At 33.2% G+C, this 26,475-nt stretch overlaps 1 protein-coding gene across 2 annotated transcripts; it reads right to left on the bottom strand.

Moving 5' to 3' along the window:
* Positions 1-14,354: 14,354 nt before the first annotated feature.
* Positions 14,355-26,475, bottom strand: LOC128203037 (uncharacterized). Of its 2 annotated transcripts, none has more exons than XM_052904286.1 (12): positions 26,292-26,475; positions 24,935-25,139; positions 24,497-24,603; positions 24,166-24,301; positions 23,593-23,727; positions 22,120-22,302; positions 21,383-21,505; positions 20,807-20,905; positions 20,410-20,481; positions 20,018-20,108; positions 17,016-17,672; positions 14,355-14,469 (listed from the first exon to the last, which is right to left on the bottom strand). In XM_052904286.1, exons 5-12 carry the CDS (start codon positions 23,627-23,629, stop codon positions 14,442-14,444), a joined length of 1,290 nt encoding a protein of 429 aa, XP_052760246.1. In that variant the 5' UTR covers positions 23,630-23,727; positions 24,166-24,301; positions 24,497-24,603; positions 24,935-25,139; positions 26,292-26,475; the 3' UTR covers positions 14,355-14,441. The 2 variants fall into 2 exon arrangements, with proteins under 2 accessions (XP_052760246.1, XP_052760247.1); XM_052904287.1 differs by having other exon boundaries at positions 14,409-14,486.

Consider the following 26,475-nt stretch of genomic DNA (forward strand, 5'->3'; position numbering starts at 1 on the left):
CCCGTAATGGCACATACTGTAAACATAACAATACATGATTAAAGGAAAATACATGGTTAAAAGTGAACAACACTAAACCATAAAATCCCGGCAAGGGCACATTCTGTAAACATAACAATACATGGTTAAAAGTAAACAACACTTAACCATAAAATCCCGGCCAGAGCACATACTGTAAACAAAACAGTACATGGTTAAAAGTAAACAACACTTAACAATAAAACACCGGCCAGGGCACATACTGTAAACAAAACAATACATGGTTAAAAGTAAACAACACTAAACAATAAAATCCCTTGATGGCACATACTGTAAACATAACAATACATGATTAAAGGAAAATACATGGTTAAAAGTGAACAACACTAAACAATAAAATCCCGGCAAGGGCACATTCTGTAAACATAACAATACATGGTTAAAAGTGAACAACACTAAACAATAAAATCCCAGCAAGGGCACATACTGTAAACAAAACAATACATGGTTAAAAGTAAACAACACTTAAAAATAATATCCCGGGGAGGGCACAAACTGTAAACATAACAATACATGGCTAAAAGTACACAAAACAATACATGGTTAAAAGTAAACAACACTTCAAAATAAATTCTTGGCGAGGGCACATACTGTAAACAAAACAATACATGGTTAAAAGTAAACAACACTAAACAATAAAATCCCGGCCAGGGCACATACTGTAAAGAAAACAATACATGGTTAAAAGTAAACAACACTAAACAATAAAATCACGGCAAGAGCACATTCTGTAAACATAACAATACATGGTTAAAAGTGAACAACACTAAACAATAAGATCCTGGTGAGGGCACATACTGTAAAGAAAACAATACATGGTTAAAAGTAAAGAACACTAAACAATAAAATCCTGGTAAGGGCACATTATGTAAACATAACATTTACATGGTTAAAAGTAAACAACACTCAACAATAAATCCCGGCAATGACACATACTGTAAACATAACAATACATGTTTAAAAGTGAACAACACTAAACAATAAAATCCCGGCCAGGGCACATACTGTAAACATAACAATGCAAGGTTAGACTGTGAACAACACTAAACAATAAAATCCCGGCGAGGGCACATACTGTAAACAAAACAATACAAGGTTAAAAGTGAACAACACTAAACAATAAATCCCGGCAATGACACATACTGTAAACATAACAATACAAGGTTAAAAGTAAACAACACTAAACAATAAATCCCGGCGAGGGCACATACTGTAAACAAAACAATACAAGGTTAAAAGTAAACAACACTCAACAATAAATCCCGGCAATGACACATACTGTAAACATAACAATACATGGTTAAAAGTGAACAACACTAAACAATAAAATCCCGGCCAGGGCACATACTGTAAACATAACAATGCAAGGTTAGACTGTGAACAACACTAAACAATAAAATCCCGGCGAGGGCACATACTGTTAACAAAACAATACAAGGTTAAAAGTGAACAACACTTAAAAATAACATCCCGGCGATGGCAAATACTGTAAACATAACAATACATGATTAAAGGAAAATACATGGTTAAAAGTGAACAACACTAAACCATAAAATCCCGCCCAGGGCATATTCTGTAAACATAACAATACATGGTTAAAAGTAAACAACACTAAACAATAAAATCCCGGCAAGGGCACATACTGTAAACATAACAATACAAGGTTAAAAGTGAAAAACACTTAAAAATAAAATCCCAGCGAGGGCACATACTGTAAACATAACAATACAAGGTTAAAAGTAACACCTAAAAATAAAATCCCGGGAGGGCACATACTGTGAACAAAACAATACATGGTTAAAATTGAACAACACTTAAAATCACTGAATCACTATGTAAATTACAAACCTCTCATACATGTACATTTATGTTTTTCTCTGTTAAAGTATCACAATTTAATTAATAATACACATAACATAAGTATATTACTTATGTTCCTATTTGTACTCAATAATTTGGTTTCACTCAATTAGCAAAATAAATCAACAACTTCCACTTCATTGATACAGAATAGTTTTTTTCAAACCTCCAACTTGCAATATAGTCAGAAATTAAATTAAATTAAATTAAAACTGCTGTCCATAATCACTAAGTCACTAAATCACTAAGTTAATTCCAAATCTTTCATAAAAATCAAGTTGTTTGTCAGCATAAGTACCACAATTCAATTTATAAGACACCTAAAACAAGTATTATGTTCCTATTTGTATTCAAAAAGGGTTTTTTAACTCAATTAGCAAAAGTTATCAACAACTGCCACTTCATTTATACAGAACAGTTTTTTCAAACCTCCAACTCCCAATATCAGCAGAAACTATAAAAACTGCTGTCCGCAATTAGTAATCCTATTTAAATTCCAAACCTCTTATACATCAAGTTGATTGTCAGTGTAAGTACCACAAATCAATTTATTCATCAACAACTTCAACTTCATTGATACAGAATAGTTTTTTCAAACTATCAACTCCCAATATCAGCAGAAACTATTAAAACTGCCGTCCATAATCACCAAGTCACTAAATCACTATGTTAATTCCTAACCTCTTATAACCATCAAGTTGTTTGTTAGTATAACTACCACAAATCAAGTTATTAATCAACAACTTCCACTTCATTGATATGTAACAGTTTTTTAATATTCCTGAACTCCCAATATCAGCAGAAACTATAAAATTACTGCCGTCCGCAATCAGTAATCACTATGTTAATTCCAAATCTCTTATATCAAGTTGTTTTTCAGTATAAGTACCACAATTCAATTTATAAAACACATAACACAAGTATTACTATTATGTTCCTATTTGTACTCAATAATGAGGTTTAACTCAATTAGCAAAAGTTCTAATCAACAACTTCCACTTCATTACTACAGAACAGTTTTTTCAAACTATCAACTCCCAATATCAGCAGAAACTATTAAAACTGCCGTCCATAATCACTAAGTCACTAAATCACAATGTTAATTCAAAATATTTTATAAAAATGAAGTTGTTTGTCAACATAAGTACCACATTTCAATTTATAATACACATACACAAATATATCACATGTTTTATGTTCCTATTTGTATACACAAAAAGTTTTTTTTAACTCAATTAGCAAAAGCAATCAACAACTTCCACTTCATTGACACATAACAGTTTTTTCAACCTTCAAACTCGCAATTTAAGCAAAAACTATTAAAACTGCCGTCCCCAATCACTTTACTATGTTTACTGATCCAAACCTCTCATACAACAAGTTGTTTTTCAGTACAAGTACCACAATTCAATTATAATACACATAACACAAGTATTATGTTCCTTTTTGTACACAATAATGGGGTTTTAACTCAATTAGCAAAAGCAATCAACAACTTCCACTTCATTGATACAGAAAAGTTTTTTCAAACTTCCAAATCCCAATATAACCAAAAACTATAAAAAAACTGCCGTCCGCAATCAGTAATTCTATTTAAATGCCAAACCTCTTATACATCAAGTTGTTTGTTAGTACAACTACCACAAATCAATTTATTAATCAACAGCTTCCACTTCATTGATATGTAACAGTTTTTTAATCTTCCAACTCCCAATATCAGCAGAAACTATAAAAACTGCCGTCCGCAATCAGTAATCACTATGTTAATTCCAAATCTCTTATATCAAGTTGTTTTTCAGTATAAGTACCACAATTCAATTTATAAAACACATAACACAAGTATTACTATTATGTTCCTATTTGTACTCAATAATGAGGTTTAACTCAATTAGCAAAAGTTCTAATCAACAACTTCCACTTCATTACTACAGAACAGTTTTTTCAAACTATCAACTCCCAATATCAGCAGAAACTATTAAAACTGCCGTCCATAATCACTAAGTCACTAAATCACTATGTTTATTAAAAATATTTTATAAGAATGAAGTTGTTTGTCAACATAAGTACCACATTTCAATTTATTATACACATATCACAAGTTTTATGTTCCTATTTGTATAAACAAAAAGTTATTTTTAACTCAATTAGCAAAAGCAATCCACACATTCCACTTCATTGATACAGAAAAGTTTTTTCAAACTTCCAAATCCCAATATCAGCAGAAACTATAAAAACTGCCGTCCGCAATCAGTAATTCTATTTAAATGCCAAACCTCTTTTAATACATCAAGTTGTTTGTTAGTATAACTACCACAAATCAATTTATTAATCAACAGCTTTGACTTCGTTGATACATAACAGTTTTTTCATCTCCAACTCCTGATTTAAGCAGAAACTATAAAAACTGCTGTCCGCAATCAGTAATCCTATTTAAATTCCAAACCTCTTATACATCAAGTTATTTGTAGATGTAAAAGTACCGGAATTCAATTTATAATACACATATTATTACACAAGTATCTTGTTCCTATTTGTACACAATAATGTGGTTTTAACTCAATTAATTTAGCAAAAGCAATCAACAATTACTTCCACTTCATAATTTACATCGTAACAGTTTTTTCAAATTTCCAATATAAGCAGAAACTGTTAAAACTGCCACTTGGAAGTTCTTCAACCTTATAAGTCCTCACACATTTGTTTGGTTGTGTAAAGCATCCAATCTTCAGCTATTGAACAATATTAATCCCAATACCTGTTTAAATTTGATAAATTATATATAATGTGATATGAATAAACAATGTACAGCCATTACAAAAGGACACAACCCACTTCTGCAATACTATGTAAATTTCAAACCTCTTATATCAAGTTGTTTGTCAGTATGTGAGTATACTATATATTTTTACCTGAAAATTATTTTAACCAAAACTGAATCATGAAAACTGAAGTGAAATGTATATTTCAAAGCATATATTTTTCTATGTCAATGATTTGCTTGCATTAAAACTATTTCATCTCAGACATATTTATTGTGAATTCCAGGGGGACCACGGGGTGGGATATGGCATGTTTGTGTCATAAAAAATGGATCTTATAATTGTTGTGTTCTTTCAAGCAATTTACCAAAATTGGATTCCTTTAAATCAATTGGCTGATGTAATACAACTACTGGTATATTTTTGATTTAGCAAAACTGGTTCCATTTTAATGTATGGGAAATGATAGTTATACCCCAATTGGATCACTTTTAGTCAATTATTGATATTCTTCTGAATATATGTTTACGGCTTTAGAGATATCAAGACTGGATCCTATAAAGTTATGCTGATGTACCAGTCAATAGTAACCACAGCCCTCCCAGGTCCGGGGAATAGCAGGGACTTTGACTTTTGGTCTGGCCGATCCCTGGTAAAATCCCCGACCTGCGGATACGAACTGCAGGTAAAATCCCCGTCAAATGCCCCTGTACTCTAAAAATGCTAGTCAGAGAACATTCCCTATTATTCATGGCGCTAAGACAAAACCACCACATTCACCTGGCACTGCAGATCCACCTGAAAGGTAAAAACACGGCCCATTTCCACCGCTATCCCCGGTATACCCCCGGACCTGTGGGGGTTGTGGTAACAATTAACTGGTGTGTTGTAGCCAGTATTTAACAAATTTGTCATGTTCCACATGATCTGATTTTGAATCCCCTCCATTAGTTGAGAAAGAATAAATATTCCCTTTTAACCTCCAACATGTTCTAAACTGTAAACAGAGTGGTTTTTGATCAATCAATAAGTAACTGTAAATCATTGCCTAATAATTATTTTTGGTCAACAACAAAAACAACACCACAATAGAAGTAAAAAAGACACTCTGATAATAGTCCTTTATGTTTGTATACCAAAGTATAACTTTCTATGTGAACTTACCGATTAATCTTTTGTTTTGCTTATTATTTGTAGACGGGTGTCCTTTTTTTCCAGACTGTTTTTCACACGTCTAAGGGGCATAACTGTAAAAGGGCTACAGTACACTAAATTCGTGAATTCATATGACTTAACTGGCGTTGATTACCCGCCCCAAGAAAACATGCAACTGTAAATGCCTTTCTTTTTATGGACAATATCCTCAAATTTTGTAATAAATATTTTATATGTGTTCAAATGATAGAAAACTGCAGTCACATCTAAAAACTATTATTGAAAACTAGCAAAAACGTAACTACAGTTTCTTAATAAGTAACCATTTTAAACAATGGGTATTACTTCTCACATATCTGTTGAGATGTTCTCGTACTTGTATCTCTTCGGCATGGTTACCATGGAAATGCGTCGGTCGAACGTCCGCACAACGAGCCCGGGTTTGAATCTGGTGACCACTTAAATTGTGATATGGCCCTAATGGCAGTCTCTGTATAGCACAACCAACTTGATGTATAAAACGCATGGAATTTTCCACCACCTTTCTCTGTTTTTGTCACAAATGCATGAATAAAACCCCAATGTCTTGTGAGTGAGTCTTTGGCATCGACACGTTGACAACACAAGGTGCATACGTCCGTACAGCGACCCCGGGTGCGAACCTGGTGCTGACTGGTTAAAACAAATAATATGTCCCACCAATTAGACATCGAAAACTAATGCGAGTATATCAGAGTACATACACCAGTACACCAGTACAAAAACACATACATATGTAAATATTGGTCTTCCTGAAATGTGCATAACGTGTTTTATTAAACAAAACATTCGTATTCGTCTTTCTAAAAAAGTCCTGCATATCTCAAATAAGATCAGAATCCATGTATAAATCATATTTAAAACAAACCTTCTGACACAAAAATTAAAAAAAAAACATTTCATAGATGACTTCAATTTCTGAATCGCAACCAATCACAATAGGCTGTTTTACTCACATATCTGTTGAAAACTGTATATATCTAACACGCAAGAACATTTCACTGGACGCCAGACGTCACTGTGTTTACACTGCTACCGTTAACGTGCCCCTTATGCAGAAATACCCAGCTCTTCTGAAAAAAAGGATGACAATACTACTAAGAAATTTAAACCAGACCCTCAAAATTACAATATATCACAGATTATACTCATGAACATGTTTAAACTAAACAGCGATTCCAATAATTGACGCAATTTTGAAAAATTCCAGTCTCTAACATTACAAGAGCTATAAAATGTACAAAAAAGCTTAAACGTATCTAAATAAGAGTTAAAGAAGTACTTTGAGATGTTTTTAGCTGCTTAGCCTAAATTTTGTAGTTTAAATACTCGACGATTATCTTTCAAATTTATCTGAAAAACGATTATAACCACAAAAACCTGCTATCGATTGTCCCATTGAAGAGATTTTTTAAATAAATAAAAACAAAATATCAATGAGATTGGAAACAATGGCATAACTGATTTAAAAACAAACACTCACTTTCCGAAGATTGAATAAAGCAAGTAAGATATTCTTCAATCTGAACACTTGACTTTCAGTTTAAATTTTCCCTCTAACAATGACCAAACACCTTCAAACACGTGACTGACTTAAAGCTCGCGAAAGTAATTATAAGATTACCAGGTAACTTTACCAAAAGAAACAAATTAGACAGGAAAATTTAACTCCCGTCTACACAAAAATATACAAAAATCCCTCGCCAGCGGTTAAATGCAATGTATGACCAATTGATTGAAGTTAAATAGTGAATATAGCCCTTGATTACCTTTTACGAGGGTCATTTTTCAAGGTACGAAGGGACATTAAGTAACGACCGGGGTCAGTTCTATTCATTAAATACTGACCCGTCAACACGTTGAACAGAAAAAAATGACTTCTGTGGTTAGATATTTGCACTAATTATAAATGAAAACATTTAATCCTTTCAATAATCTTATATGTCAAGGGTTGTTATAGTTCACACACACGCACACACACACACACACAAATGAAGAGTGACCACTCATTCGTCCGTCCCTAACTTCCTTCCTTCCTTCCTTCCTTCCTTCCTTCCTTCCTTCCTTCCTTCCTTCCTTCCTTCCTTCCTTCCTTCCTTCCTTCCTTCCTTCCTTCCTTCCTTCCTTCCTTCCTTCCTTCCTTCCTTCCTTCCTTCCTTCCTTCCTTCCTTCCTTCCTTCCTTCCTTCCTTCCTTCCTTCCTTCCTTCCTTCCTTCCTTCCTTCCTTCCTTCCTTCCTTCCTTCCTTCCTTCCTTCCTCCTTCCTTCCTTCCTTCCTTCCTTCCTTCCTTCCTTCCTTCCTTCCTTCCTTCCTTCCTTCCTTCCTTCCTTCCTTCCTTCCTTCCTTCCTTCCTCCGGCCGAGGCTACGCCACTGCTAATCTTTGTAATAAATGCAATGCAGATCGTACCGAATAAAAAACAACAACAATGTTTCATTAAAAGAATAAAAAAAATATGCATTGATATCGGCATTGTTGTCTATTTTTTAAATAATGACGTATTAATTTTGCCTTTTAAATTCTCATATTTGCAATAGTTGATAATGCATTTTATGTGAGAAATGTTATGTTTCAGGGTAGATGCATCTGTTGTTTTTTAGGGCTGAAGTTTAAGTGTTTTAATGCTCTTAAGGTAGCACACCCCTAATGAAAACCTGCAATTGAAACTCTTCAATTTTAATGCTTTAGCCAATGTTGTTAAGCACAGGACAACGTATGAATCGAATTGAACCGAAAGAATTTAAAAAAGTCAACTGAGGAATTGTTTAAAAATTCATAAAAGATTATGGATTCAAACCAAGTACCAACGAGTTGAATGAATCCCTTATCAAATACAGTCTATACCTGAAAGCGCGACCCTATAGTATCTCACGTATAAAACATGATTGATTTTTAAAAATGACCGCGCTTTATGAAAACTGTATGATATCGGGTGTTTATCTAAACAAAGCGCGTTATCGCATTTAAACAAATTTATTTTGCTAAAAAATAGACAACCACTTCTGGTATGATTTTAAATTCACTTTAATGACGCCGGCAAGTTGTGCCATTCCATCATGTTAATACTCTCAGAAAAGCAAGCAAAGAATACCAAAACGAAACTGTTCAATAAATGTAATAGACTACTAATGAATATGCGCGCGAAAATGAAAACATAATTATCGTCGAGTCAGAAAACCTTTTCACATGAATGACATTCTGAAATATGACACTCGATTCGAAATGAGATGTCGGATTTTAGCCGCCGGGGTTGACTGGACCGAAAGTCAAAGTCCCCGCTATTCCACGGACCTGGGTGAGGGGGGGGGGGGGGCGTGGTTACAATTGACTGGTGCATTGACACGCTTGTGACTTTATGTTTCTTTTTGGTCGTTTATGGATAATAAACAGTAACAAGGAAGAGTGATCGACAGTTATTTACAAAAAATCTCCAACGTAAAAAAATAATCTGAAAACTTGTCACTTCAAATGCTTTAGAATAGTCACATTGCACAATGTCATAACTGCCTCTATACCAGTGTGTGTATACCACGTGATAAATTGCGTCATAAATGCTACGTCAGAAGGCAATATTTTGTTTAGAATGTAGACCTTAAACAAAGATAACTTCACTATTTCTTCAACATATTGAATGAAACTTAGCGCCGCTTATACGGAGCTCCGCCTTCGGGTATTTACCAGAGTTTGATTGAGAGTTGAGTTTCTTTTTTTTTTAAACTTCGACAAACCTTTTCACAATATGGCCGTCAAAACATAATTTTGAAAACAGGTTTTCAAGTGTTTGATGAAAACCATCACCATATCAAACTTTTGTAATAATACTAGACAAAGACTGCCGATTGTTTTAATTAAACTGTTGGAGTAAAAGAAAAGAAATCCTTGATTTAAGTCTTCATTTTAAGCAAAATGTTGCCTTTCGACGTAGCACATATATGACGCAATTTATCGCGTAGTATACACACACTGTTTTCTAGAATTTTGAAAATCGTACGACGATAACGGTATCAATGAAACAACATCTAAATTTTATTTAGATATCATTAACATCATTTAATTTTATATAACATTTACAATTTAATTGATTACCCTTGTATGAAGCCGACTAGGCCACTTTTCTACACAATGGTAACAGTTCCACGTTACATTAAGCATGCTTGCTTTTAATTATATCTACTACATTGGTAAATTATTGCGTCCAGGAAAAACAAAGGCAAAATTAATGTAAAACATGAATTTAACTTGGCCGAAATATTAGGCTTCTAGATTGGAAATGAAATTTACATAAATACAAGAAAGAAATTGATGTATAGCATCAAGTCGGCGCAATCAAATTAGAAGAAAAACGTGCATGTAGATAACCAAAAATGGTTATTATTTCAATTATAATTTGTTCGGTATACAGATGTTCGAAGGACATTGTGGTTGATAATATGGTTACATTAGTTTAAGCCCGTAATTAATGATATTCTGTTTTTTTCCAAGTTAATCCCCCGGTACAAACTAAATTATACTAAAAATATACACACGTTATTTCGGAAGAAATAAGAGGCGTTGGTCTAATACATGAATTTCAATAGCATGAAATTTACCTTATATTTGTACCGGCATGGGAAAACCCAGTTAATTGAATTCCGGGCTAAATATATATTGAATTTTTGTTTTTGTGAGCACATTTTATTCTTGAATAAATAGAACGGGGATAAAAGATACTATACATTCAGAGGGAATTATCTGGAGATCATTCTTTCGAATGACATTTTCAAAACAAACAATTAAGCTCAATGTAAATTTTTCAAAACTCGCCCTTTTGCTCTCGCCAAGGGAGATTACTGCGTTGGAGGTTTAGTAACATAAATGATATTGTAACAGTACTGTGTAACCTTCATCTATGGGTGGATGGTATCAAACGGAACACCTCGGCCAGTATCTATCTCGAAGCCATTCGGAGCTCCTTGGCCATTTCTTTCAAAAACAACATTCGGAGCTCCTCGGCCATTTTTTTCAAAAACAACCTCAGATGTATTTGGACGGTTTACATACTAAAAAGAGGTACGTTTACGTCCGCTGCAAGTAGATCGCGAAGTGATTTTATTTAGTAGTTAAACTTTATGACTTTACTCTTGGAAATCTTAATTATGTTTGCAATAATAAACTTCAATGGCAATCAGTTTAAACTCAATCAATAAAATCAATTAACACAATTCTAAAACACTACATTTCTATAATGATTTAATTCAAAAAAATAAGAACTACTTTAACCGATAAACCGGCATACATCCGAGGTTGTTTTCGATAAAAATGGCCGAGGAGTTCCGAATGTCTCGAAGCTTGTCGGAGGTGGCCGAGTTGTTACGATTGTTGTCGGAGGTGGCCGAGTTGTTACGGTTGTTGTCGGAGGTGGCCGAGTTGTTATTTGTGATTTATCCTCTGCTCTAAATGTATTCCGTGAAATTTAAACTAGTTTTGAACAATCAGCGTATCTCAGTCTGGTAGAAAATACAAAATATAGAAATGTTTTGGCTAAATTACGTCTTTCTTCGCATAAATTAAATAGAGATAGGTCGACATAATAAAATTCCTAGACATGAAAGAAAATGTACATTGTGTTTTTTAAATGATATTGAGGACGAATTCCATTTTGTTCTTAAATGCCCTGTGTATGTAGACCTTAGACGCCAGTATATTCCTAAGTACTTTTATACTCATATTAGTTTGATGAAATATATTTTATTGATGCAAAGTAGTAATAAAATACTCATTAGAAAATTAGCAATGTATTGTGACAAGGCGTTCAAACTTCGTGATTCGTTGATATAATGTATGTGTCATGGATGTTTTTTATCTTATTTTTGATAGGGTAAAAACTCATATTGGGTTGGTGTTTTTTTCCCTATGTTTTGTTATTTCGGTACATGTTTGCATCTTGTTCCTGGTCCTTACGATGCAATCAAATATACTTTCATTACCCATTATACGCAGTCATATGCGGCTATACACATAACCAATACGTGATTACTGTTTGATCCATCTTAAATAATGTCCGACTGTATGTAATATTTAATTAAAAAATTATATCATATAATATTAATTCATTCTCACTTGTATATCCCAGAAACAATCAAATGAAATGAATTTAGCGTATAATATGCTATGTGTTAAATTTGTTGCATGCCATATATGCCATATATATATATCAATTATCTTTGATATCAACAAAATTCATTTTATCAGTAAAGAAAAAACATTAATCAACTGAAATTGAAAAAAGAGAAATATGACATACATGTACTTGTATATCATTCATGAAAGACAGAAGTGCAGATCAAAGTTTAACATGTTAATGTTTTATTCTTTTATCAGGAAAAGATTAACAAAATTGTAGAGCACATAACCTAAACACAAATCAACTACCAAAAATTGATATAAAACACGGTGGCATACAATTCTGTTAATTAATTAAACTAAAACGCGTAGTAAAGCATTAACTTAAATATCAACATTACTAAACAAAGCTGGCTATAAACAAACCAAAAGTGACAGGAATGTTGATTTGCAATTTGGAGAATAGCCAATATTCTCATTTCTCAGCCGTAAAAATCCCTAGTTTATTAAAAAAGCAATTTGTAAATTCAGTTATAAAAATGTAGTATTTTGCTTAATATATAAATGTAGGCTTAGACTTCAAACTCTCTTAGATATCTTTGAGTGTCAATGTGGCCGTTGAATCAAACTTTGATTCATTGAATTTTGTAGGTGTGCAATCCAGAGTGATCAAGAGTATCCGATCTTATCCATTGTTCGATTATTTCACCCATCAATTCAATGGCAAGTTAGAATAAGTCCCGACTGAGACATCTCCATCTTTTTGAAGTTTGGACTTATACTCCTTTTCAGACACATTTCGCTCACCTCTCCTCCATGGTTCACTTGAATGCCTTTCTCCCATGCACAGAATGCTCTCATAAAATGAGCATTAAATACATTTGAATAAATGGTGTTGAGTTTAAGGTTGCATAGCTTTTTGCCCGGCACGTTTTATTAAATTTAAATTAAACATGGGACGAAAAGTGCACAATTGGGGCCTCAAACGTACAACCGCTGGAACAGTAGCATGGAGCTCCAACGAAATGAGCTAACTAGGCAGCTTGTTCTTACCCACACACAAACTACAACAATTATTACATTTTTCATTCTAATTCATGTTAAATATATAGAGATTATTTGTTTATCGTATCTTATTTTACGAGTTTCATAAAAAAACACATTTTCATGAGAGGCGAAGCCACGAGTGAAAACATAGTGTTTCTATGAACACGAGTGAAATTAAGTGTCAGAGACCAGTCTGGTTCGCTGGTCCGGTCGATTTCCAGGTAAAGAGTAAAGACCACGCTAGGTTGTTGAAAAAAATTGAGGCGTGGTTGGGGTGAAAATATTGTAAGCCTGTTAATTGTGTGAATTTTCCGGGAAGTTCGTATTACGCATTACAACGATCGACAAGCAGTTCAAATTATATTTGAACGATAATATAACATTGTGTTTATGTTTGAGCAGTTGTTTTCACCTGTAATCAGGTTTGGTTTGAAAGCAAATGTTCGAATATTCAGCGCTCTAAGTTTAAGAAAACGGGATTATAATATTTCTAATAAACGATAAATTGTTTATTTCCGATTCTTTTTATACTTTTTTAAATTTCAATTTATTTATTTTTTGGCAAAATTTTCTGGTTCGAATTGAAGTGTTTTATTCTGATCAAGGGGAATTAACTACATTGGATTTTAAAAGTAGATCTAAAGGTTGATAATTTCACTCCTTATTTTGCACTAAAAAAATCAAATTGAAATTATCACTGTTGATATTTCACTGATAAAACTGCATATTTCATCGAAAAGCATGAACTAATCTTTCATACAAGTGCATCATTTAGACTTGTCTTGTCTACGAAATAAAAGTGTAAACTAGTCCTTTGAATATCAAGTTTAACTTATAAATGCCATTTAGAAAATAACAGATACTGGGATAGATTTGTTTTAATACAGCAATGTTCACATTTACATGTGATATCGTACAACACTTTTAAAAGGCCAAAACGTAGCCAAGCAAAACAAACAAACAGAAAATGTTTCTTTTATATGAAGAACGACCATGCATTCATCATAAAAGATCATCAAAAACATTATATGACACAATATCGCTACTGAGACAAAACGAAAGCAACTGTCAAAAATTCAACTCACCTCCAACAACTTCTTCGAAGGTGCCAGCCAATGTTTTATTATTAGATAAACATATTTATATTGCATGAATTGACCATAATTTAATATAGCACGAGTCATATTTTACTTTGTCAATCCATATTGTATTTTAAAGTCGACTAATCAATTAATATTCATAGCGTAAATATTGTCAATTTCATGCGAATGTAAATAGCTAAAAAGGCGCTAAGGAGATTTTACTCGAAAATCCGGGAACTTTTTAGGCCACGCCAACTATCGGTACTGTTTATCGGTAACCCCAATTTTGGCAGGTGGTAAATCCATCATAGTTCCTTCAAGGTGGTCAGGGTCTGTCTTATTCAGTAATGCTATTTCACTCAACGGTTTCTAAAAACTTCCTCGAACCTAAGCATACAAAATATCTGCCGATAAAAAAAACACAACAATAATAATGATAAAGAAGTGTAGTGCTATATATACTTTATGAGTTCACAGGTCATTTTATTATGTTAAAAGTACTTTCGACGGAGCGTACTACATTTTACTCAATTATATAGGCCCATTAGGTTGAGTAGATAATTTGCGTACAGAGCTATTTAAAAGTATCAAGATTCAAAACATGCGTGTCCTTTTTCCGAATATATTTTAATGACAAACGGTTATGTACATGCAATATAATTCTGTTAATTTTATTTGTTAAAAAGATTGTATAATTTCGTAAACGAGCTGAATTAGAACAAACAGATAATGTTTCATTAAGTATTTCATGTTACTAGGTATGTGTCGTAGGAGTGTTATATTAAGCTATGTCGTTGGTAAGATTCATTAAGTTTTGACACAATGTGTTCCAACTGACTTAGATTATAATGTGTGTCTAGTAGGCGGGGAACCAAATTATGGCGCCATGTTTGTCATATTCTTAACGAGTAAGTATGGTACTTATTGGAGGTCGTATATAACTTTTGATTTCTTCTTACCTTAATTTTATAAATTGTAAGTCCCGCTTTACAAAAGCAGACGCAATATACAAATACAATATTCAAATCAATTAATTCAATGGACAGCGGCTATTTATAATTGAAAAAAAATCTATACATTTAAAGGATAAGATCACGGATCTTGTGACGTTAAGTTTAATTACACTCATTAACTTGGTGGAAAATTTGGAAAAAATAGGTGCTGAGAAAAGTTACCAATGTTGCATTTACGATTACATTCAATGAATAGCTCCAATCGAACCAATAATTTGGGGGCGAAAAAATACTTCGAAATGCACCCAGAATATGCAAAACATATATACTAAAAATATCAAACAAAGTCACTTTTTGACACAGTCTTTATAATCTCGTGAATATCAAGTGTATAAACTGTATGGCATTTGGTCTGCAAGACGTACTTTTCGGATAGGTAGAGGCTGTATTGGATGGTATGTGTACATCTATTGTATTTTCAAAAGATGAACTGATGATTGAAAAATAAATTTAATATCCTCATGAAATACCAATCACTCACTCAATCGACCAAAACATTATTTGAGTCTGATATGTCATGAGCTTTGTTGATCTATTTAGTCGTCACGTATGTCATGTAACTGGCAAATATACATTATTTTGAATTTGCATTGTTTACAAATAAATAACATTTAAGTGTTAAACGCAGAACGAGCAAGAGAGCGTCAAAAAAGTTATTTACAGTGCGATAGTCGTATATTGAGGGAATTTACCGTATTAGAAACGCCGATAAGGGAGTCCGAGGAAACATACACAGATGTTGACCTTTGAAATTGAATTAACAATGTTCTGCATTCTAATTAAAATGCATGTCTTTGCACATGCTTGTATATATATATATATTAAGGTTAAAACTCCTTGTTGAATACATGTATGTGACTGGAAACTACATCGACATGCCTAGCTGTGATCGAGTTTAATTGTATGCACCGCAAAAGTCAAAAACAGATACTCGTGGCATCTTAAGTGTCCACCTGAAGACCAAAAATATTTATCAATACGTGCTGAGGTACTTGAATTTGAAAGATCCGTGAAAGCAAATTAAAGAATAAAAAATACTTAAGTTTAAAATGACAAAGATATTTAAAGAAATGTAAAAAGTATAGTTTAAAATTAAACATTTAAACATTCCGATAAATGATCATAAGTATGCATGTTGCTGTCACTCTCATTTATTTCAAAACGATAATTGAACAAACGAAATGAAATCTATCTTCGTTTCACGATTTCCTATGTTTTAACAAGAAATGATGAAAACAGTTTTAATCATCGTCTTACTGTAGCGTTTGGTATCGTATCATCAAACGGAATACAAGTATAATTAGCCGAAATATAAGTTTTTGTAATTTAGGACAAAGACATGGTGCCAGGAAAAACATCCTCAAACCTGGCCCGAATATCGCAAAAATATTACATACAATCAATTTACCACATAACAACATGTACTGTTTTAAGATCTTAAATATCTGTTGTTTTTTAATTATATTTTAGCCCATTTTCTCATAGATGTTGTTGATAAATATCTTTTGATATTATTTCATAAAACGTATAGGAAAAATATAATGAAGTAAAGCTCAAAATACATGTTGTTCTCTAGAATTGCTTGTTTTTGAGTGATGCTTTTGATCAATAATTTAAAAATACACGTAAAAATACGCTTTAGAAAGAGTAATACATATATAATGTTGAAATATCCATGTTATTCTGCGGATGAATGAATCCAAATCTCTTAAATTTGTTCAAGATTGGGGCTTGGTTAAAATGTTTTTAACACATGAGAAAATATGCATACTCTGCATACGGATAAATAGTTTTCGAAACTAACAAGGAAAACATTTTTTTACAAAAATATACGAAAACTACTTTTTTTATTCACAATTTATGAATGACACTGTTAAATAACAGTAGCAGACATGTATCGTGTCTAAATTATATAATTACCAGTTTTTGTTAACCTTATCATAGTTTACACCAGTAGTTTTCTCCGACCTATCTTTGCAAGTGACTGGTGTCTCAACTGTTGTGTCATATTCAGTTTCATTTTTGTCTTGTAGTCCATAAATGTTTTCCAAAGTGTGTTTCCGTTCAGGTCGCTCATTCAGTTGGTTATATATCTGATCAAGTTCGCCTTTGTTCTGTACTCCGTAAACATTATCTGTATTCCGTCTATGATTAGGACTTTCATTCATTGACAAATGGTTATATGTGTCGTCCTGATTTCCACTGAATGTGGCGGTCGTGGAATCATAGTCGTGTATTGGTTGAGAAATGTCGTGGTCTTGCATGCCGAAATGTTTAAGATGGTCATATACTTCTAGTCCCTGGTTGACGTTGTTGTGTACATTTGCAGTATGCTGAATATTGCGTGGAATGTTTTTAGTAACAGACATATTGTTAACATCAACATAGTCACACATCATTTGGCCCTTTCCTGAAGTTTTGTTTTTAGTTGGCATGTCTTCGGTCACGGAATAACCTTGATCTTGATCTGCCTTTGGACCATCACGTGTTTGTGACTCGGTGCAATCAGTATTTGTGAACTTCACTGGTGATTCTTTGTTTTCATTTTTACTATCATCAAAACAACGTAGCCATCCCCTGTAACAAATAAGTTCTGTTCTAATTACTCCGATACTTAAAGCTGCGCTCTCACAGATTTACCATTTTTACAACTTTTTTATTTTGTGCCTGGGAATGAGCATTTTTTGTGTAAATATCTGCAAACCAGTGATAAATGACTGCTGACAAAAGATCAGATCGTAGATTTTCATATTTCCGTTCCAAAATTAATGTTTTATGGCTTAAACCGTCACTAACGGTTGAAGAAAAATGCATAAAACATCATTTTTTGAACTTCAATATAAAAATCTGCGATCTATTTTTGTCAGCAGTTAAAATGACTGCTTTTCAGATATTTAGACAAAAAATGCTCATCGAACAAATTGAGTCGTTCCAAAAGAAAACCGTGATAAAAATGCTGTCAAAACGTTCAATCTGTGAGAGTGAAGCTTTAAAGTTCAAATCAGAATTTGTAAGACATAAACATTTGCCCATTATAAATTAGTAGCTGCAATGGCGTTAACTATTGAAATGCAAGCAGGTATCATGAAAAAAGATGAAACATTACCCGATACACTTTAACGCTGAAAACACAGAAAACCGTATAACTCATTCATGCCGTTTTGAATAAAACTCTTAATGGGAAATAATGGCGAGTTTTAACGAACTGTATATACTTTAAGGATTAATGAAATTCTGTGTTTTGACATTTCCATGATATTACAGAGGCTGCAGACACGACCTGTACGTGTATATGAACGTAAATCTAAACGTATATATATATAAGTTGAAGTTGTGATTAAAGTCGTTTGCGAAGTTTCACTGTCACCTTGCACTTTTAGGTTAACTGATTCGCGCATAAATCATTTTCCTCAGGTTATGAAAAATGTCATTTTTAACGTGTAAAATGTATACACATCTTGCTAACTTACTGCACAAAATCAAGTTCAAGATTACCATTACCTGTTGCGTTGCACCATCTCTCTAATATATCTCGAATCACTTGATGTATGATAATTTTATATCTATGAAAACTGCTCTCGTGCGTCTCATATTGATTTTCCGTTTGACTTTGGTTCTCGACTTTGTTTCTTTCAACAAAATCATTGTACTGTTTACACTGCCGGGCTTGTCTATGTAGTTCCCGTAGAAACATTACCATATTAATAATAGATAAGAAATAAATGACCGGGAGGCTAAAAGTGGCTTAGTGGTATAGGTTTCCGCCTCTCACTCAAGAGGTTGTGGGTTCTATTATCACCAGATGTACCTTCTCATCGTCTCTCTTAATGATTACCAGTAACTTTGTACCAAGAAAACGGATATGAGAGTTATTTTATAATAAATAAGCATTCGTCACAATAAATATTCATATGGAAAACTACAGAAACAAGCTCAGTAGCCAATAGTTTAAACGCCAAAGACATAGAACACAAACAATCACACACAATCAACATGGAACAACAGCACAAAACTTCACAAACAACACAGTACATATCATCCTCGGCACCCAGCGTATCATAACCTATATGATACCCTGGGCAAATCAGCTGTAAGAATCTCGTACTCATGAATAACTAATAAGGTGAAATCCAGCCGCTTGATTGGTCGCATGAGACACACCTCATACGGTGCGGAAACGGCCAAGAATATGGATGTAATTTCGGTACGAAATAATCCAATGAGATCACGGCTTACAAATCGTTTAAGGCAGGATATTGTTAAATACGCCGATAGCTCTTTACAAAGGAGATTCTTTCCTTTTTGGTATCGGCTATTTCATTGGTAGGAAAATGCTTATGAATATTCAAGATTTACGAAGTTTCCCTAGCCAATTTGCCCAGGGTATCATATAGTTTATGATACGCTGGGGTGCCGAGGATGAGTACATATATATAATGTATTAAAAAAAACGTGTGTTTGTCAAGGAGTGTTAGGTACCGCCTTGGAACGGTCAGTAAAATGTAAATTTACTGGGGGGTTTAACCAGTTGGTGTGCACAACCTCACTCTTATCCCAACAATCCCGAATAAAGTAAAATCGTAAAAGGTAAATCTTATCAGAGTATGCTAAAACTTGAGGAACTTAATAATAAAAACAAATAATAATAAACAAATAGGTGAACCCGAAGTACTTCAATCTTTAAGGATCCCGACTCTATCTGCAGATGAAGGAATACAATTCAGAGTACCTTATGCAAAACCTTTTTAAAGATACGATGCAGTCATTGTTTGAAACTATGAATATCACACACAGTCTGCCTTAGCAAATAAAAGGTTTAAAAATGCGGGATCATAGGGTTTCATAATGAAAAGCATCATTGTACTAAAACTGAAAAGCTAAAAGAAATCAGTTTTAATCATATATCTGACCAATTTCCCAACCTCTTCCTCAGAATAATGACGATTAATATTCCAAAACCGATAAGTGCTAAAACGCTAGCAGAAATCTCAACAACCGGGACTCGTTGATCAACTGAAACAAACAATTGAAACTTAGATACTGCTGCTCAATCAAAACAGCCTTGAAAACTCTAAATTCACTCTTTTTGGCATAGTCGCTCAAAATTTAAAAGCAAAAACAATTAATTTATTGATCGAGATATCGAGAACTCCTGACGGTCATTTGAATGAAACTTATATATTAGAGAAATTTATGACATAAATAATCAGTTCAAACAAAAGAAGCTAGTGCTTTTTTTGCTTATTCTTTTGTTGCTACAAGATCATTCAATGACTTTCAGCATCATGGTTAGTTGCACGTATAATGACGTCACCTTTTGGTTTTGTACTAGAAGTCTCTGTTGTTTCTGGAATTTTCGATGTGGGATGGCCTTCTGTTGTAGTTGCTGTTGTTGTTACAAAATTAAATAAATATGTAGAATATGATTTTTTGATACCCATTTCCCTAATTACTTGATTGTGAGTTTATATTACAAGTACAGGAAGACTAGATGATTATGTTGCTGATTTAATATTTAATCTTAATCAACATAATTATTATTATGATGAAATAAGAGTAATTGTTCGTTAGATATATAGTTCAAGCCTGCCTCTATTCAACCGAAAATACGTCTTTCAGAAGCGAAGTCTGATGCTTTTGCTGCAACAAGATTAATAAATGACTTTTTGCATCGTGTTTAGTTGCTCGTGTTGTTAACATAATGACGTCACCTTTTGGTATTGTCCTAGTATCCTCAGTTGTTTCTGGAAAGTTCAATGTGGATGTGGTATCGCCTTCTTTTGTCGTTGCTGTTGTTGTTACAAAGGTCGCTGAAAATGTTGAATATGAGTTTATAGTTACCATTTCCCTAGGTACCGGATTGTGAGTGTATTTTAGAGGTAAATGTAAACTAGATGGTGCCTCATTAATAGATAATATTAAACACAATAATCATGATCATGATCAAAATGAAAGTAACAGTCGTTAGATATATAGTTCCATTCAACCTAATTCCAAGCGAAAAGTACGTCTTTTACACAAATTCAATTCTTTCTATGATTCATATTCATGAGATAACAAATACCGCGTCAAAATGACAAATGAGAAAGTTTAATATTCAGTTTGTCTAATTAAGTTCTAACTTGATTTGAGAGCATTTTATAGGAAGTGTAAATAAAACATAAACGTTTAAAATATCGGTATCTTCCTCATTGGTAAAAAAAAGTAGTTAGATACTCGTAAAAGTAAATGCACTTTTTTATTTAAGGCATATGAGTAGCAATGAAATAAGATAAGATAAAACATACGTGTTTCACAAAGACTCTTTCGTCTGATGTTGCTGCGTCCATCGTCAAACTTAACTCCAAGTCTGTGACCATCAAATTTGATGATGTAAGCATACAGTCTCGGTCCGTCGGTGTAGAATGTTTCTGTAGTATTGTACTAATTTTGAGTATATTTTGTGTATTAATTTTAGCAAAACTAAACAAAAGATAATATTTAAATTGAAAATAGACTTGATTATATCTGCATTTAATTGCATAAAACTTCGATAAATTGTTCACATGGTATCTAACGTCGAGTTATGCGATTGGTTTGTATTAAATATTGACCATTTTGTCTTCCTCTAACACAACCGAAGAATTACTCAGTTTTATACAAATGGCTGCTGATCGTTTTATATATTCTGTACTCGTATTGTTATGTGGGACAATAACAGTCCATTGCACAGAAGATTAATTTATATAATCAATACAAAGGCTTGACCTTTAAAAGCATACTCATAGAAAAAACATTTGATAGACAATTACAGCCGAACCCCGTTGGCTCGAGGTCAAAGGGCGAAATAAACTCGAACCTCGCACATTTCGAGCCAAGCGGGAAATTTAACATTTAGTTTATAGAAATCGGTCCTTAACATCCAGTTCGAGCCAACGGGGAATTCGAGCCAAGTGAGTTCGAGCCAACGGGGTTCGACTGTATAATAAATAATCATACATATTTTTTTAATTTATTTGGAAATACACCCCTTATAATTACTTACCGTCTGTTCGAATCATTGAGTTCATTCTGATTATGCTTGTCCAGTATGTACTGCTATTTGAAATCATTGAAGATTCAATGTGCCTTAAGGTTGCCGGGAACAGGCCTTTGGCAAAACATTTCTCTCCTGCATCTGCTGAACTGGATACTTCTGTCCCAATATCCCAAACTGATCCATTCATATCTGGGCAGGTTCATATATACGAAAAACACGACATAGAAACATTCATAGTTATCCACTACTCACATACCAGTTAATATGCTAACATGCTAAAATATTGTTACTCAAAATGAAACTATAATGAAACAAAAATACTATTTTTATCAATATATTTATTATGTGCATGCTGGTTTAAAATACTTATTCCATACGGACTGATACAAGAGCTTCTATGATTAACTTTAACATACATAAATATATGGCTCAAGACCACAGTTATCCGGATGTTAATACAGAAAAAAAGTGCTTGTGTTCAAGTATCAATATTTTATTATAATTGAATGAAAAAGAAGCAAAAAATGTTCATTTTGCAGAGAACTTGACTGAATTTGACAGTCTATTGCAGAAATTGATAGTTTTCAGTGTAAATATTGGAAAAATCATAGCTTGTGGAAGTCTGAAAATTGGTTGTTGGTAGCCGATTGACTCCTTGGCCGAAGGGTTATGTATTTGAACTCAATTTTGACAGTCGGGTCAATGGTCAACATGGTGGTCTGTGGTCTCACGCCTGATATACCACTGAGAAGATCTTGTATATAAAACGATTAATGGTATGGCACCTTGTAATATGACAAAGTTCCTAATGTTTGCAAATGCAGTCGAACCACGTTGACTCGAATTAGATTTGCTCGAATTTTGATTGGCTCGAACTGGATGTAAAGGATCGCTTCCTTTATACTGAATGTAAGCATTCGAGTCAACGGGGTTCGATTGTAATGAAAACTTTGTTTTCAAAGCGTGATATATGTTTAAATAAGAAAAACATTGTACTAATCATTATTAAGATTTATGATGTTATTACTGTATAACAGTATGAAATTCAAGATGACAAAATAAATGCAAAGAGGTAAACAACTTTCAAACTTAAATTCAAATACTATCTTTTGAATTCAGTTGCATATTTATGACACATTATATGTTTATATGAACACGGTTAATTGTAATTGATTATCGATCGGTGAGTGCATGAATATAATTGAATTTGATAGTTGTTATAATAAAAACAACAGTGTTTATATATTATTCAAGTGAATATTATAGATTATAGTGCAAATAATTATATCGATATTAAAATGCGTACTTTATGAAAGTAAAAGGTTACATTTTAATTAAAAACATTTGTTAATTGTATCTGTAATTATATCATTTTGTGTAACTATTTTCTTAAAAATAAAGAAGCTTTTATTATTACCATCATAATTATTTTTATTTTTGGTATGCTTCCAGATTGATTGAATTGCAGATTATTTGCACCTGTGAATGGCCTATCGCTGCAGACTATGTTCTGCATGTTAGGTTGAACACAGATCGACCATATTATACTGTTGTATCCTATTCGGTTTAAGCACCTCTTGCTTGCGTATCCGCAATGTTTAAAACATCTCGTAGCTGAAAAAAATATTTTACAATATTGAGATATTTCCGGCAGAAATAAACTCCATTTGAAGAAATTCCACACATATCAGGCAGTCTAGAATCATTTTTACTCGACTCCCGTTTACTTAGTAATAGAGCGTCGAAATTTGTTCTTTCGTCAGTTATATTTCTAAATGTTAAATGGGTTGTGAGTTGTAGTGGTGTCTCCTCTGAATTTTTGAAACATACAGATATGAAAGAACCATTTTCAAGCACTCAGAACGCCTACATTCAGTGAAATTATTATAAACTTTATGAAGTCAACTTTTCACGTATATATTATTGATTTAATCTCTCGCCTTTTTTGTAATCAAAAATGCCCGGGCGTACAGATGTATCCATAAAGACGCACCTGCATGTAGAGCAAATAAAATAAGAATAATACATTCCAATGATAATATAATTCAATACCATTTTGAACTGTGTAAATTGAAAAATAATCTTGTCCCTCTTTGCCACATTTGTAAGCATCTGCAGCCTTGCATGTTGAAGTGCATTTTGATTCGCTTGCAACAACAGAGGAATTTAAACACTTGCATTTAATATTCTGCAAATGAATAGTTATGTAGTAATTCAATCGATGAACATCAGCTTGAAAATCTGTATCGCACTATAGAAATTTGCAACTTAAATTGTAATTAATTGCAACAAAACATTAAACTATCAGTAGCTTTAAACAATTTTAGGCTAGACACTATGGGTGACAATTGATGGGAAGTTTAGTAAAGAACTATAGACAAACCTCATCATCTTTTTTCCGTATAGCAAATGTATCACATCCACTCTTCCACCTGCACTCACTTATATTGTGTGCGAGTAGAGCACCGCTGTCATTCAGTTTATTGCAACCTAGAGTCGATACACACATTGATAAAGCAGTGTATTAGTTTATAACTGTCTTAATCTTTGCAAATAAGTATATGTGTAATAGAAGCTAGTAATTAGAAAAAAAAGTATCTATGTTCTTGTTAAGTGACACGCATTAAAAGCCAGATAACCATCGGCAAACAACACATACACACTACACCACACCAACACACGAACGCCATCACACACGCACACCCATCCAGACGTACGCACGCACGCCCACACACACGTACAGGCAAACACACACCAAAACATCAATACTAAAATTATTTATGTTTGTGTGTTAACAATTCCAAACAAAAAATATTCATACCGACGTATGCGAAACTGAGTTGAGCTTGGAATAAACCAATCCATAAACCAATTTGTATCCTTCTCTGTTTCAGCAAAGATACCAAGATCGTTATAATCAAGATTTGGAAGAGCCAAGGTGCAAGTGCTATTTCCCCATTCCGTTTCTTGTTCCGAAATGTAATAACGGTGCCGTGATAAAGGTAACAATTTATGATAGCCAGCGTCTGTAAATATTAAAATTGAAGTCAGTAGGTAAATGGTGACATTAAGAAACACATACGAAGAGCTAAAACTTCAATATGACACATAAGGGCTGTGATACTATTTTACTGTTGAGGTGGTAAGATAGGGGGTAAAAATCAAAGTTTAATTTCCCATGCCATGTACACTCGCGAACGTTTGCCGAATCAATGGTGAGGTGGCTTTTCATTGGCTAGTGTTAGGACACGTTATGTCAATATTACATTTGAATAACGATGAACTGTTTGTAAACCGGATGCTGCTTGGTGTATAGCCATATAAACCAATGGGAAATCCCTGACCTAGAAAACTACGAGAATGAAAACCTTTTAAGTCCCATACAAGCCAGAGGTCTTTATGCTTCCGTTATTATTTTGCAATACATACACCCAAAGTCACTAACATAAGTTCGTACCGTCACAGTTCTACAATATATAATTTATTTGTTTCATATTTTTTTTATTGTTATAAGTATTGACTTGTTAATAACAGCCAAAGTAAAAACTGGAGCCAGTGCGATTTTTTAGACAATGACAAATAAAATAAATGAAACAAATCAATCAATATGATTAATTAACTTCAAAGACAACGTGTGAATACATACATCACCAAAGAATGAATACAGTCTGAAAAAACGTGTCATCTTCTCAAAGGTTTATTTGTGATTGTTTAAAAAACTAATGTCTCAGTTCAAGTTCCGGCAATACTGAAGTCGCAATCAGAATTTAGGCTTAATCAGCAGTCACAAATGAGACGTTTTGAATCCTACGTCAACGTCCGATTGTGGTAGTTTTGAGCAAAAAATATATTCCCTGACGGCTACAAAAGAGGCAACACTTAAATTTACATCCATAAGACATGTATTAGCGGGCTCGCAAAGAAATGCGACATATTTAATTCGTGAGTAATGAAACCGGTCGTAAGACATGTCGCAATATAAGTCCAACAACTAGGAAGTTAAGTTAACCCACTTTGGTATCTGTGAAAAAATACAAACGCATTTGGGTTTTTTTATTTTTAAACAACAAAACCCCAGGACGATCGAAAATCAATTTGGTCTGGCCTAATAAATTAATTGTTATTTTCAAATTATATTTTATCAAAATGCTGAAGCACAACAAAGTATTTTTTCTTACCTTCTACAAAGATGCAAAAGTCTGGTAGAGCAAACAAAAAGAGTAACGCAAAAATGTCCATTTTCAAAGTTGATTAAAATCAGTTTGGTCCCAATGAAGATGTTTGATATCCAAAACATGTAATACCAATATTTCACTAATATATGCACACGAGCCAGAACAATAAAATTGAAATATAAGTCAT

Source organism: Mya arenaria, chromosome 9 (assembly GCF_026914265.1).
Source record: "Mya arenaria isolate MELC-2E11 chromosome 9, ASM2691426v1".
Lineage (NCBI taxonomy): Eukaryota > Metazoa > Mollusca > Bivalvia > Myida > Myidae > Mya > Mya arenaria.